General features: G+C 35.9%; 1 protein-coding gene across 5 annotated transcripts in view; it reads right to left on the bottom strand.

Moving 5' to 3' along the window:
• The window catches only part of GRB10 (growth factor receptor bound protein 10), a 2,734,830-nt gene that overhangs the window by 235,116 nt on the left and 2,483,811 nt on the right, over positions 1–15,903 (bottom strand). For all 5 annotated transcript variants that reach the window (XM_044064795.1, XM_044064794.1, XM_044064798.1 and 2 more), the window contains 2 exons: positions 9,564–9,638; positions 3,090–3,227 (listed from right to left, as the gene is read on the bottom strand). In XM_044064795.1, the coding sequence (XP_043920730.1) occupies positions 3,090–3,227; positions 9,564–9,638 (213 nt within the window). The remainder of the gene's footprint in view (positions 1–3,089; positions 3,228–9,563; positions 9,639–15,903) is intronic.

The following is a 15,903-nucleotide window of genomic DNA, read 5'->3' as shown; positions in this document are numbered from 1 at the left end:
CGTGTGCGTACTGTATGCCGCGGGTATCTTACTGCACAAATCTTCATGGTGATAATAATTCTGATAGTACATATCAGAAATACTCACTCTAGGGATCTGAACCTCTTCTGCATCATCAACAAAATGCTTTGGAGGTACAGCTATACCTCACATCCCTGTCCATATTCAAGCACAACTTGGATCGACAGATGAGAAACAGAAAATAGAGCTCAGGACGGCCCATGTACTAGTAATTTACAGAAGCAACTCCTAAATGCTTTACCCAAGAATGGGTCCCTTTAAATTATCTGAGGTATGATCCCAGTTATTTGCAATACATAATTATCTATCATGGAATGGGTAAGGTCAGTGTAATACCAAATGGGACAGATTATTTTAAACTGATAAGGCTCAACTAGCCTAATACTTACCTATGAACCTATATTCTCACTGTGGACACACATAAACTGACCTTGCTGACAAAACATGTCACAAGATTAATTGTAACTACAACATACTTATTGTAAAATGCAGCCAATGATGTAAGACTTTCATTTGTACACATCTCACAGTGCGTACACTACTAACAGTTTGTCTCAGTCTGCCGTGTAGTCACAGCCCTACAGTCAAAACTATCAAGTCAGCATATGAATTCTTTAATTAGTGATACTAATGTGTACTGAAAGTCCATATATGTATTATCTGAACATACTGACTGTGATTTTTCTCTTTCGCATGGCAAAGTAACACTATTTGGAATTTTATACAATATATGCTACTGTTAAATACATGTTAACACTACAGCTTTTTATCCAGGACATGACATAATCATTCATCCTGCCAGCCACTTTCAAAAAAACTGCAGTATCCTTTACAGGATCACGCAGAGGCCAGAATCTATTCCAGCAGCCAGTATGAGTGAGGTACTACAATTCAGTCTGGACAGGGAACAGATATAAGGCAGAATATCAATTAATATATTATGAACCGGCAGTGATACCAATATATTCCAGTTATTTCTGGCTTTCTCATAACTCAGACTACTCAGTACTGAAATCAGTCCAGCAAGTAACAGAAACAAATATCTGATAAAGCTATAAAGATATCTTAACCGTATCAGAAGCATAAATTTAGATAACAAAAAAGTACACCTGGTAAAAGAACACTGAAAAAAAGCACACATTGTTTGGGTTGTATAATTCAAATCAAGTATGCTGGCATATAGACATACAGTGGATATAAAAAATTTACACACCCCTGTTAAAATGCCAAGTTTTTGTGATATAAAAAAATTAGACCACAATAAATCATTTCAAAACTTTTCCCACTTTTAATGTGACCTATAACGTGTACAATTCAAATGAAAAACAAACAAATCTGGGAAAAATATAAAAAAAAATAAAAAATGTACAATATGCTGGTTGCAGAAGTGTGCACACCCTTAAACTAATACTTTGTTGAAGCAACTTTTGATTTAATTACAGCATTCAGTCTTCTTGGGTACACACCTGCCATCAATTAGAGAGACTCTGATTAACCCCAAAGAAAATTCAGCTGTCCTAGTAGGATTTTCCTAACATTTACTCAGTTGCCTGCTACAGCAAAAGCCATGGTTCATAGAGAGCATCAAAGGGATCTCATTGTTGAAAGGTATCAGTCAGGAGAAGGGTACCAAAAAATATACCATCGAACACAGTGAAGACAATCATCAAAAAGTAGAGAAATTATGGGACAACAGTGACATTGCAAAGAACTGGATGTCCCTCCAACAGTGATGAAGACAAGACAAAAACTGGTCAGGGAGGCTGCCAAGAGACCTATAGTAACACTGAAGTAGATGCAGGAATTTCTGGCAAGTACTGGTTATGTACTACATGTGACAATAATCTCCCATATTCTCCATAAGACGGAAGCTTTTCTTACACAGAAAAACATCCATGCCCGGCTAAAATTTGCAAAACAATACATCAAGTCTCCCAAAAACATGCGGGAAAATGTGTTATGGTCTGATGAGACCAAGGTTGAACTTTTTGGCCACAATTCCAAATTGTACATTTGGCACAAAAACAACACTTTGCATCACCAAAAGAACACCATCAGCATGGTGAAGCATGGTGGTAGCAGTATCATGCTTTGGGGTTGCTTTTCTTCAGTTGGAACTGGGGCTTTAGTCAAGGTGGAGGGAATTATGAACAGTTCCAAATACCAGTCACTTTTGGCCCAAAACCTTCAGGCATTTGCTAGAAAGCTGAAGATGAAGAGGAATTTCACATTTCAACACGACAATGACAAGCATACATCCAAATCAACAAAAGAATGGCTTCACCAGAAGAAAATTAAAGTTTTGGAATGGCCAGCCAGAGCCCAGACCTAAATCCAATAGAAAATCTGTGGGGTGAGCTGAAGAGGGCTATGCACAAGAGATACCCCCGCAATCTGAAAGATTTGGAGCCCTTTTTCAAGGAAGAGTGGGCAAAATTTTGCCAAGTTAAGATGTGCCATGCTGATAGACTCCTACCCAAGAAGACTGAATTGTGTAATTAAATCAAAAGGTGCTTCAACAAAGTATTAGTTTAAGGGTATGTACACTTATGCAACCAGCATATTGTACATTTTTTAATTTTCTTAATAGTCTTATATTTTGCCCCTAACAGATTTGCCTGTTTTTCAATTGAATTGTACAGGTTATAGGTCACACTGAAGGTGGGAAACATTTTGAAATTATTTATTGTGATCTCATTTTTTATATCACAGAAACCTGGCACTTTAACAGGGGTGTGTAACTTTTTATATCCACTGTATAAAGTGATAACTACACCTGTAGAGATACAAACAAGAAATCAAAGTGGGCATCTCCAAAGGTTGCATACAGGAAACAACAGTGTGGCACCTGAATTGTCAGATGGGTTACATTCAATGTATGCAGTGCTATACAGCATGAGTATAAACAGTACCCGAGCTTAAATCCGGCAGTTAGATTCCATGAATACCTTACTGCTCCACAGACAAGCTCTCCAAACAGGAGAGACTGCAAGTAAAGGTATGGAAGTTAAAGCTATGGTGATGCCAACAGTTCATAACAATGTGTGCCTGGCACAGAAAATGCTTACCTTGGATGTTCCTTTTGTAGAATAATAGAAGCCAGATCTCCTCAAGCATACAAATAACTTCTTCCAAGACTTTTTGCCGAGTTCTTTTACGTGCAAGAAACCCTGAATTTCAGGACAGCTAGTGGAGTTCAGAAACTTCTGTTTAAAGAAGATCAAAGAAAGCTTACATTTCTTTCTAAAGATTATTTCTGCTAATGTGTTTACAGGGAAAATGTGTCAACAAATACAGTTCTGATCTGAATATATGTATTTTTCCACTATTCAGCACTTTTATAAACTGTTCAGGTATTACTCCATTCATTTCATCTATCTAGCTAGAAAGTTTGTTTACTCATCTGTGACATATGACATTTCTGCACATTTCCATTTAGTTCTATTTCAGCACCTCCGTGTCTTTTGTTATATAAACAATATAACACATCTATAAAAGGGCTGAATACACGTGGTCTGCAAATGGATGAACACTTTTTATGCTAACAAATCCCTTGTAAATTTTATTTAATGTGTATTTTACTTCTGCTCTGCATTGCCCGTGCTTGTTATGAAATCCATAATCCCTTAATACATGCGCGCGTGCGCACACACACGCACACACACACACACACACACACACACACACACACACACACACACACACACACACACAAAACAGTTGCATTTTTCCAAGTATCAGGGCTGCCACCAGTTTGGGCATGTCATAATTGTCCTTCCAAGCAGTAACTGAGCAAAAATGTGTCTGGTACAATTCTCCTCCTGTGAATATCATACCTATACTTCTGTAACTGGCTGGCCGAGTAGCTGCATGAAGGCGATCACACTTTGTCCTTCCAATGTTCTTCAAGCCTAAACCATCTTAATTTTAAAACTACTTAGGCTTGTCGTTATACCTTGTTTCAATACATTAAGCATTCTGGGATCCATAAAAGTTTCACAGTGGAACCAACAGGAACAAAGAGTTCTATCCACTTTCAACAGCTATGCATATACCTAGCACACCACCCAAGAGATTAGTTGGTTAGTAGGTCTTAGAGGTATTCTGAGACAGCACATCAAAAGTGACGATCAGACTTTGATGGTATACTTCTCAACAAATGTTTTGTAGACTTCTCAACTATTGTCATTTAAATACAAGCACATGAACGACAGCAGATAAAGGACCACATATCACCTGGTATAACAATGCATCTTCCCAGTGGTGAAGATGACAACATACGTTAAGTTTTGTGTTACTACTTCTTTTAGAACAATGAGACCATCTTCCTCCAATATTTTAACTCCCAGTTTTCCAGCAAAATGTTCATGCACCCACCCACCTCTGACTTACCACATTAACTATTTTTCACACTATATTTAGACGGTACCCCACTGTTCATGCATAGTTCTTTTTTCTGAAATATACTACATATCTGGGGATTTACAAAATGGCCATGACAGAGTATACAAAAGCTCTGGAATCACAGATGACTGGAGATCCACTTGGAGGGAAAACAACCAGATGTAATGCTAATCAAAAAATCAATTTTACATAAAACTACATCCACAGAAAATAAACAGTCAACATTGCAAATCAATGACTATAATAAAAAAGGCAATGTTTCTGCAGAGTTCAAACTCCCAACTAGCTCCCCACACAACTCTAAACATGCTAACTCAAGATCTCACAACCTTGGGGGAAAAAGAGAGATTTCCTTATTTCTACTGTTCTACAATCTCACTCTTTTAAACAGCTTACTATCCATTAACTCAGATAGCTCAGTTTAGAGAATGGTTAATAAAAAATAGAACATGAGAAGTGTGATCCTCTGTACAAAGACATAAATTAGGCAACAAAGACACCATGGGTCACACCAAAAGTCAGAAACCGTAACACAATCTGCACAAGAGCTGCACACGACTCATTTGCTAATCAGACCTTGGTTGTTTTGCAAGACCTACAAAGGGATACCTCCTGGCATCCACTAGTAGACACATCTGCAACACAAAATCTATCCATCCTTTGATAAGGAAGAACTTGTTTTTGTTCACTTAACTTTACCAAAATGTACCACTTTACTAAAATACCCAAATCAGCCTATTTAACTTGCCAAGCTGCTGACACGAATGTCAAAGGAAAAACATAAGAGAAGGAAGTATGCAAAGACATTCTCAGAATATTTTTAACTCTTGACCATTAACACTGATTAGCTGCTCATCTCATGGGTATCTTACTTATCTGAAACTAGAGACACAAATCAAATAATCCATTTTTATTTCTTACCTTAAGATGAGAATCCATAAATCAGTCTGTTACCTCAACACATTCCTGATGTAGTTTAATTTCTTCAGGAAAAGTATACACACTATCACAAAACAAGTCATAAACATACAAAACAAAGGGTGCAAAAGGAAGCCCAAACTAAAGATTATGAAAGAAACCAAGAACTAAAGAAAAGACTCTTGACGAATTCCTGCATCAGAGAAGGCTCAGCCTAAAAATATATCCTCCGTTTCATTTTAAATTGCTTTCCAAAAGAATGTTGCTAACTACTCAGAAGGACTAAAGCAAAATCATAACGTGCCCAATCTCCATATTGGAAATTTATAGATGACCGAATCAAAGGCATTAGCAATACCAACAATAAAGTGTTAACAAGTAAAACCTCACTCAGAGTTTCCAAAATACAATGAAAACAAGTGGTCAGTCTGTGTTGTAAATCCAATGACAACAGATTGATGCAAAGATAATGCATCTCTTCATCTCAGAAGTCTTAATCCAGGGGGTACATATTAGACTGGCAGTTACCAACATTACTTAAGACAGCCTTTGGAAAAGGAAATACAAACTAGAGTTTTACAATTCTAAAGGAGGTTTATGATCCATCTGGAAAGGATTACATGATCATAGAATATATAAGGCAGGTAGACCAAAGACCATTTTCACATTGAGAATATCCACTCTCAGGCTCTACTGCCCATTGCCAGAAGCATAAGGCCTGCAAGACCTGGGGTACATTTAAGGGAACCCATGCAGTTATCCAAGCTATATTTGAAGGATATCAAGGAGTCTCACTGCTTGACAAGCAAGGGGAGCCTATTCTAGAGCAAGGGAAGATGCTGGGTGATAAACTCCTCTCTCCATCTAGTTTTATTTATTTCCTGATGTGGGGTGAGGTCACTGGTTCTCATACTGGCTACAATAAATGGATCCCTAAGAGCTTTGTAAGTCAGCCACAGATCCCCCTCTAGAGCCTATATGATACAGAGTACAGGGACAAGGACTCCAGTCTCAACTGGTAGCCAAGATATGTGCAACTGGAGATTCTCCTGGTTAGGAACCTCTGTGATCTTTCTACGTTTTAATGTCTTTAGCAAGATATATATCAAAGGGTGCATTATACTCTCTAATGTGTCAAACTAGGGCAGGATATAAGAAAACAAAGACTCTTCATTGTAGGAGAGATTCCCTTGGCAATTAGTTGGAGATAAAAAACTTTTTGTCACATGACACCTGAAGAAAAGGACACTGTCAATCCACGTACCCAGATCTCTAATCAACAATTCACATGCTAATGGGGTGTTGTCAATGCAGTTGGTTTCAGTAAATTTATTACATTTCTTCGCATTTAAGTTAAGTACTTTTTTGTGCACCAAGTGTTGATTCATATTAATTCATTTTGATGTGTCTACATATCTGAAACAGATTTTACAATTACACCCAGCTTGTAGTTGTCAGCAAACATGGTCAGCCACAGCTAGATCACTGTTATCAGTAATTTTATTTATTTATTTAAAAATTTGTTGACCAGGAATGTCTGACTGAGCCTTAGGACATTTTCAGCAGAGGCCCGGGGGTAAAAGCTTCACACAAAATACTATTATAAGGAAGCAGTGGATATTTGTTATTACAATCTGGTAAAAATACATGGCAAAGATACATATATTATAAATTAAATAAACAAAACAAAAGACATTTAGCATGCAGTACAACAGTATTTATATCAAAAAGGGAGTGAGAAGACAGTAAAAAGAATTCGTGGTTATTGAGGTAATTCCTAGTAGAGCATAAGGTATACAGAAGTGCAGGTCAGTACGCAGTATGCTAAGGAATCAATTAAGCTCTCTCACATCATTTTTAAGAATCAGGAAAATGGCTGATCAGTAGCTGATGCCTCCCATTACCAACATTTGTAGTTCTTGCAACTGAACAACAAAACAGGAAATTACTCTATCATTTGTTAAATGGGTAAGTGGGGCTGATACAGTGACCTTTTCAGCCATGACGTGAGCCAGAACGGCAATGGTAAAAAATATACATACACATATATGAGTATACGTGTGTGTGTGTGTGTGTGTGTGTGTGTGTGTGTGTGTGTGTGTGTGTGTATATATATATATATATATTTTACAGATATGCACATACACACAAACATGAACAACAATGTTGTCAATCAAATGGCATATATTTGACAGGTGAGAGAAAACTAAAGAATTCACAGAAAACTCATGAAGACATGGGGAGAACATGCAAACTCCCAAGAAACAGAGACTGTAAGTCAGGAAATGCACACCAGAACCTGAGCTCAGAGACAGGATCTTACCAATGAGTCACTATGCTATGCAATAAAAGTTATGATGTTGTCTTATCAGTTGGTGTATGAGAGTTCTGGGGCACTGACTGACTGCTCCACTTTCTCCAAGTTGGTTAAGACGTCTCTCTCCATTGAGATTAACGCTGCTGTTAAACTTTGTGATCAATACTTCAAGCACTTTATCCATTTTGGTTGTAACATGAATCAAATCATTTGGACTTGTGGACATAGGGGGTTTCAGCGGTTCACTCTGTTCCCCATTTATAAACAAATCCTGTGACACGGTCCACAAGCACAGACTATTCAAAACACCAAACAAATTGAATTCCAATCAAAAACAATAAACATACATTGGCCTGTGACCATATCATGTGACTTCTTAGAGTAAATGCTTTTGTTCCTCTATAGAAACATACCTTCCTGTCATTAAATACATGATTTAAAAAAAATCCTTCCAATAAATTTACACATAAAATTAATTGTTAAAAGTTTCACAGAATACACGTTACTAAAACATACTGTCCCTGCATCTGAAAAAATAAACCATCTTATTTAAATACATAAACAAACCTTATTTGAATGTGTAAAAAACACAAGTTATTAAGATCATAAAGCAGATTGTCCAAAAGATATGAAAAATCCAAAGAGTTTCTTCATCAGCAAGTGTTGTCAAAAATCTCAATCTGCATGTAAACTGTTCATAATTTCACAGCTCTGAGAGTAACAGCACTGTTAATAGATTGTTTGTCATTAATTCTTAGTGACTGGGTAACATTCAGTAAAATCTGCAAATGTAGTTGTTTTGCAAACATGTCTTCCAGTTACCACCTACAATATGTAAAATATAAACTTTTTAAAACCGTTACAGTCCACTGCATGCTTACTAAGGGTATTAGTAGAATTCCCCTTCTTGACTGCATAAATGTGTTGATAAATTCTTATCCTTAGAGCTTAAGTTTTTTCAACACAAAAAGCAGGGCAGATGAGACAAGTAACAACACATACCAACCCCCCTTTGTATTTCAATCATGCTTGCCAATAGCTATCAACAGTTATGTTCACACTACATTTTTGTATTTATGTACAGAAGCTTAGCATTTCATCACTTTGTACTTACTAGTGTGATGCTCAACCTGTTCCATGTTTGCCTCAAAATAAGATTTCAAATGGCTACCTTTTTTGCATACAGTTGTAGACTGCTACCTAATTTAGTGGTTAACCCAATAGGCTCGAACACCTCCTTCCAATTATTGTTAAAAATGCTTTTAATCTAACCACTCCTGTTACTATAAGGCAAGAGCATGGCCCTTGTTCAAGCAAGTAACAATGTGAAGTTTATCCTGACACGTGTCAGTCTTCAGGCTATTGGAAATGCCACACAATGCAGTGTCATCTTCTTAACCAAAATGTGTTTGTATAAGAAACAGAAAGGGGACACAAGTTTAATACTTAAACATGAAAGAAAAAGATTTCTTAAAAATAAAGCTACATTATAATGACATATGGCCTAACACCTTCTAAGGGGTCTTTAAAAGTGACCAGGAATGTCAGTGGCAGAAAATAAGTAAGAAATGGAATGTATTGGCCAGCTTACACCTGTACTATCTGTACTTGGCCATGAGATGGCAGCAGCCCTTGGTTAAAATTGTGAGGTACATCTCCATAGCTTTCTAGCTCAGCTGATAGTCCTGTGGGTAAAAAGTGATAAATGACTCTGATAAAAGACTGTTTATATTCTCTTTGCTGAAGATCAGCATAACAATCTAGAAGTTTCTTGCCTGAATTAAACAACTGCACCTAGCACTGTTGAATAACATGTTCTGTATCAACAAACTACATCATTAAAAAACTGACACAATTTATATTTTCTAGATTTTCACTTGATAGAAAGCCATTTTGTATTTACCTGTAAGAACTGTGCCTGTGGAATACTGCCATTTGCTTCCTGACACCATGTCACCATCTGATCTGGAAAGTAGTTCTGTTGAAAGACACAAACAACAACACTGACTGAACAGTGTTACACCAGCACATCACTAGTGACATAATATCGATGCATATACATTATCACAGTACCATAAGAACATTCTTACAACTACATCCTCACACTGCCACAATGCTCACACAATAAATCTGAGTAATTCTATCACTGAAGATTTACAGAAAAAGCTGCATATTCAACAGACTTAAAGTACAGCTTTTAAAATTATGCAATTTTTCCCTCATCAATCATTGTGCTCTTTTATGTACACTTAAAAGGGAGGGATATAAATCTGTAGCAATGTCACATTTTAGAAATATTATAGTGCTCCTTCTCAAAATTTATTTCTGATAATAGTTGTTAACTACTTCATTATATTCAGTTATGGCTTTAAACACTCTCTCACACACACACACACACACACACACACACACATATTTTACAAACATATTTCAAGAATTTGGGAATTCCTCCATTTTGTCTTCCTTAGTATTTCAAGTGTCACTTTTTGTACTAATTCCCTGTATATTATTCCATTAATCTTCCCTCACATTAAACTCTAGTATTAAATCATACATAATTTTAAATTACTGCTATGCATCCTATTATACCAACCAATTAAACCCTTACACTTCCACATTATCATTCTAGTATTTAGAGACCTCTATTAATCCTTTAGCTGCACAAAAGGGATTCATGATATCTATCCATTTTTAAGTCTATATGTTTATACACAACGTTTTAAAATTCGTTATATTCTCACTTACATATTTTTAGATTAAACTATAATTGATGCTACACTGGCAAAAACAGATATTAATGACATATCCCTTACTTCAGCAGTATGTGGAAAATCTTCCATTTTCTTTCATCAAATAGTTGAAAATGTAATCTCATCCAAATGGAATAATAAATGTTATCTACCCAATGAATAATAACATTACTATATGAAGCTTAGACAGAAGTTTAAAAATCAGGAAGCTTTAGTTCCCCTTTATCAACCTGCTAATAATGTATTTAAATGATATTCTTGGTTTCTTAGAAAATCATGAAAAAACTTTGTCCTTAACACTGTAGTTGGAATACTATACATAATACTTTGGGTAATATAAACATATTTATGAACAATAAACTTTCTTCAAAATTAGACACAATATTGCAAATATTAATTGTTGATTTAATTTCCATTATAATTTTATTGCAAATTAAAGTTATAACTTATTTTGCGTCACTTTCCTAAGGTAGTTACTGAATTTTTGATTTCTTGTATACTCCACTTAAAATACTGATTTTAGGTAAAAACATTCCATAACCCAACATTCTGGTCATAGGAGACTCCATTGCTGGACACATCAATGTTCCTCTTACCAAGCTGGATAACAGGCAGGTTACAGTTCGTTGCCAGGATTTGCCAGATCACACAAGCACTCACATCACTTACCCCTAACTACCAGTATGATTCCGTCACAGTTCATATGGGTGTAAATCAAATGAAATGTACCTCCTTGGACTATATGAAAAAAAGCATGACTGAGCTCTCAGAACATATAATCATTACTCTGATAACTGATATAACTATTGTAGAATAATTATTTAACAGGGCGGCCATGGTGGTGCAGCTGTTAGCATTGCTGCCTCACAGCAAGAGGTTCTCCGGTTCGATCCTCGGCTGAGGTGCCTTCTGTGTGGAGAGTGCATGTCCTCCCTGTGGTTGCGTGGGTTTCCTCTGGGTGCTCCGGTTTCCTCCCACATCCCAAAGATGCTGTAGGTGGATTGGATACTTTAAATTGGCCCTAGGTGTGAGTGTGTGCATGTGTGTGCCTTCTGTGGAAGGTTGGGTGCCGGGCTGGCAACTCGACACTGTAAAAACTCTACTGCCAATCATGAGCAGACATGTGATCCGCTGTGGTGACCCCTAACCGGGAAAAAGACGAAAGAAGAAGAAGTGGGTCTATATACAGCACAATTTAAAGAATACTTAATTTTGGCATGGGGTAATTAGAGTATATTTTCACGAAGGTGGAATTATACTGTCCCTCTAAATGTTAGCAAAAACCTCATAAAGAAATATTTTCATTTTATCTGAGGATATTTTGGTGCTTTATTATTTTTATTTCCATTCTTTTACTGATTTCTTCTTTTAGATTTATTTCTTCTCAAACATTTGCACTATCAAATGAGAAGGATTTTTTATGTTATGACCTTTTAAGAATGCTAAAAGGTCATAACATAAAAAATCCTTCTCATTTGATAGTGCAAATGTTATGACCTTTTAAGAATGCTGAACTGCGGTGGTGGTGCTGCGGTAGCGTTGTCGCCTCACAGTAAGACGTCCTGTTTGATACTCAGCTGAAGTGTCTTCTGTGTGGAGACATGCGTGAATGGGCGTACCTTCGTTGAAGGTTGTGCGTCAGGGCTGGCAACTCGGTACGTAAAAATCTACTGCCAATCATTAGCAGACCAGAGTTCCACTGTGGCGACCCCTAACTGGGAAAAGCCGAAAGATACAACATACAACAACCTTTTAAGAATGCTATACTTGTGTATTTATCAATTTTTAAATTACTGGAAGCCTGGTTTAAATTCTGATAATAATTCCTGAATTCATCCAGTATATCTTCTGTCAGTAGCTTTTTTTTTTCAGTTTTTAACTGGCTGAATAGCATTAAGTGTCAGTACTATCTTTGACTTCTGTGTTAAACTGTGTGCTCATGTAAGTATTATGGAATAGGAATGAACTTTATTTTTTCCACGGTTATTTCTGTTTTACTCTATAATATACTTTGATATTCTTTATGTAAGTTCTATTCTTTCCTATTACTTTTCTCTCCCTTTTTCTATTCTGTGCACTTTCCTCATCTCTAAATGACCTTTTCCATTTTTATGTCACCTTTTTCTTCAATTACCTTCTCCATCTCCTTCCTTTGTTAATATATATAAAATGATCGTATATATTATTTCAGTTTGACTTACTAACATTTAGATAACCAAACTGTCAAACTCTTTATCCAAAACTGTTTGAATGAAAAACCTACCAAATGTCTATAGCAAGTAAGGCTAACAGACTGCAAGTACATAAAACAATATAAGAAAAAGAAACAAGAAAAGGATGATATTCCATATGTATATTGATATTATATTATTAGTATTTTTATTAAAATTATAATATTCCATATGTATATTGCTCAATATATACTTTTTGGCTAAAAAACTCATACTGCATATCACAAGATAATTCATTAAATCGGACTCATTTACTAATATATAAATTGTTTCATTTTTCTTCAATTTCCTTCTCTCTTCCCCATCTCAGTATAATACTCCAACTCCAAACAAAAGCATTGGTGAATTAATTTACCCCAAGTTATTTCTGGATTCCTTACGGGCATGCTTTAGAACCTCCAATTTAAATAAATTACAAGAAAAACATTTTAAATAGATATAGTAATATTTATGACATTACAATCTGCTGTAATTTGTTTCATCCAGTACTGATATTAATAGCATCCTTCTCACAATAAACTGACAAACACAGTTTTGCTTTACAGACCATGGATGCAGTAGGCTGTTTCATATGAATGATGAAATACAAAGCTCCTTGCAAAACATAGTCTCATCCAGCTAATAAACAGCTAAAACTGGGAATATAGCCTCATGAATGTTGTTCATTTGCTACAACTTCTGTTTTAAATCACAATTGTATTATGTCCCAAAAGTAATGAAGACAAATTATTTGCCATGTTAATTCTTCTACCATTTCTAGCATTACACTACCTCCCCTTCAAAATGCCTTCTGCTAATTCCTATATTAATTAACTGCATCAGTCGATAAACATTCCCTATCTAATCAACATCCTACTGCGTAGTGCTTCTAACTTAAATGATTATGGAACCCTGGGACTTCCAAATAAAGTTAATACATTTATTTGAAACAATTTGAACACATTCAGTACCTTTTTTAACTAGATATATTTCTTTGTATTCGTAACAGGGAGAGTCTCCATTCTAAAATATTCCTTTCTTTTCCTATCCAATCATCATAATCTGTTTATATTTGAAATATTCTCTTAAAATATCGCCATTCTCACCTAGCACCATTTCCATCTACAAATACACCTTGCATCCAGCGCCACAGAGTGCCCAGATGTCTCAGTTCTACATGCCACTACCACTAACTGTTTCAGACATTCACTAAAATTATTACTAACCAGACTATGCGTAGATGTCAGCCTCTCCATAAAATGAAACGGTCCCTAGCCTTATGTAGCTTTATTCCCCTTGCTCTAGTGAAAGGATAAACCTCCTCAAGTAAAAACAGATAAAGGAGAAAAAGATGCATTTTATACAGTTATTAACAATTAATGATAGAAGCTAAAAAAATAATTTAAAATATACCACAGAAAAAAAGCACTCATGTTACTACATTTAACAGGAATGAACTTCTTACAAAATATAAACATAAGGATTTTTAAATGGAAAATCCAAGACAAGTAAACCGATTAAAATACAAAAAGAGAGAGAGAAGGCCAGAATAACATCTTCATAGGTTCACAGGTGAGGACTAGGCAATCAGTTTGCAGACCATTACAAGCTTAACCAAAAAACAAATTAAGAAGTTCCCTCTAGCTTCAACGAGAGCAAAACAAGGCAGAGCAAGGGAGAATTTGGGACCGCCAATCTGATTACCTAGGTTTACTTTGAAGGTGGCAGGGGTGCTATTCTCCTTGACTCGCAGTAGAAATGTTTTCCAGAGTTGACACACTGGGATATAAATCACATCAATGTGTCCTATTTATCTACTGATGAAGGTTACTGTTATTTTTACCATAAGATGTTGTTTCCACCAGAGGAATAAAAGTTCATAGACCTGAAGACGGGAAGGTTTTTTTTTCTTGCTGAATTACAGATATTGATACTGAAGTTATTCAGCTTCAATAACTTTATCATAATCCAACATTCCTTTCTTATTTCCATAGTTTTAGTTACAAAGCCTTTGCCAAATTTGATGTAACTCTGTCTCATTTTATTTGTGTTTTTGACTAGGCATGTTTGAGTACAAACTCCTTGTTTAAATAAGAAGGAAACTTTACAGTTATGGGTCTTGAATTATCTTTGGGATTTGATGACATCTTTTTTCTAAGAAACCATTCTACTCTGTACAGCAATCTTTCCTGAAAGATTCAGAATTTGTGGCCTTCAAGGTGTCAAAAATGATATACTGCAGTCTCCTCCTATTTTCTCTGGTAGTCCAAATATTCTTATATTATTCCTTTTTTCTCTATTCTCTAAGTCCCCAATTTTATTAGACAAGTTTTCCATTCTAGTATCAATGTCATACGATTTCCTCTTCCTTCATTATTCCATGCAAACCATTCATTGTGGTTTCCATGTCAGAAATATGATTATGTTTTTCAGTCATAGATTGTATTATTTAAAATCCCACTAGCTGTATACATGCCATGTTTTGGTCTCTTAATCATGGGCATTTAGAAGACACATATTGAAAACACTTGTATGTCCTTAAGGTGTTATTTGCATGAATCCATGGGCCTCCATCACAGGAGGTTTTAAGGTATTACACAGTGCAGATTCAAGCTTAGCTGGGTCTTTCTTGCAGTTTGTACTGAATGGTCCATCTGTGTGACCTTATTACCCTTAAGTTTAGATGTTATTTGGGATATTTTTTTAGGCACCCTAATGTTTATGGATGCCAGGGTTGATTTTAAGCAAGCAATCCACTTATGCAGTACTGATGATGTCAAAAAGAGACTAAAACATGTCATTTCTACAGTTAGTGAGGCTTAGCTTTATTGGCCTAAATGTATCCAAAAAGACGTAAAAAGTTAAACATCATGGGCATTCAGAAGCTATGTATCTGAAACACTCGCATGTCCTTATGGGGTCATTTACATATACCCATGGACCACCGTTACAGAATGTTTAAGTTATTATGCTTTGAAGACTCTAGCTTAGCAGGGTCTTTCTTGCAGTTTTAACTTAATGGTCTGTCTGTATGACCTTTTTGCCCTTTGGTTTATATGTCATTTGGGATATTTGGCAGACACACAAATGTTTATGGACAGAAGGCCTGACTTTAAGGTCAGTGTTTCTATAGTACAGTCAAACAATCCATTTATGCTGTATTGGCAAGGTTAGAAAGAGAGCAAAACATGGCATGTCTACAGCTAGAGGGGTCTGGCTTTACTGGGATCAACATACCCATAAAGACTTAAAAACTAAACAATAAAAAGTCATAAACATTTTG

Source organism: Protopterus annectens, chromosome 3.part0 (genome assembly GCF_019279795.1).
Source record: "Protopterus annectens isolate FY-2018-M chromosome 3.part0, PAN1.0, whole genome shotgun sequence".
Lineage (NCBI taxonomy): Eukaryota > Metazoa > Chordata > Ceratodontiformes > Protopteridae > Protopterus > Protopterus annectens.
Note: the sequence above shows the minus strand (reverse complement) of the source record. Positions and strands in the feature narration are given on the sequence as shown.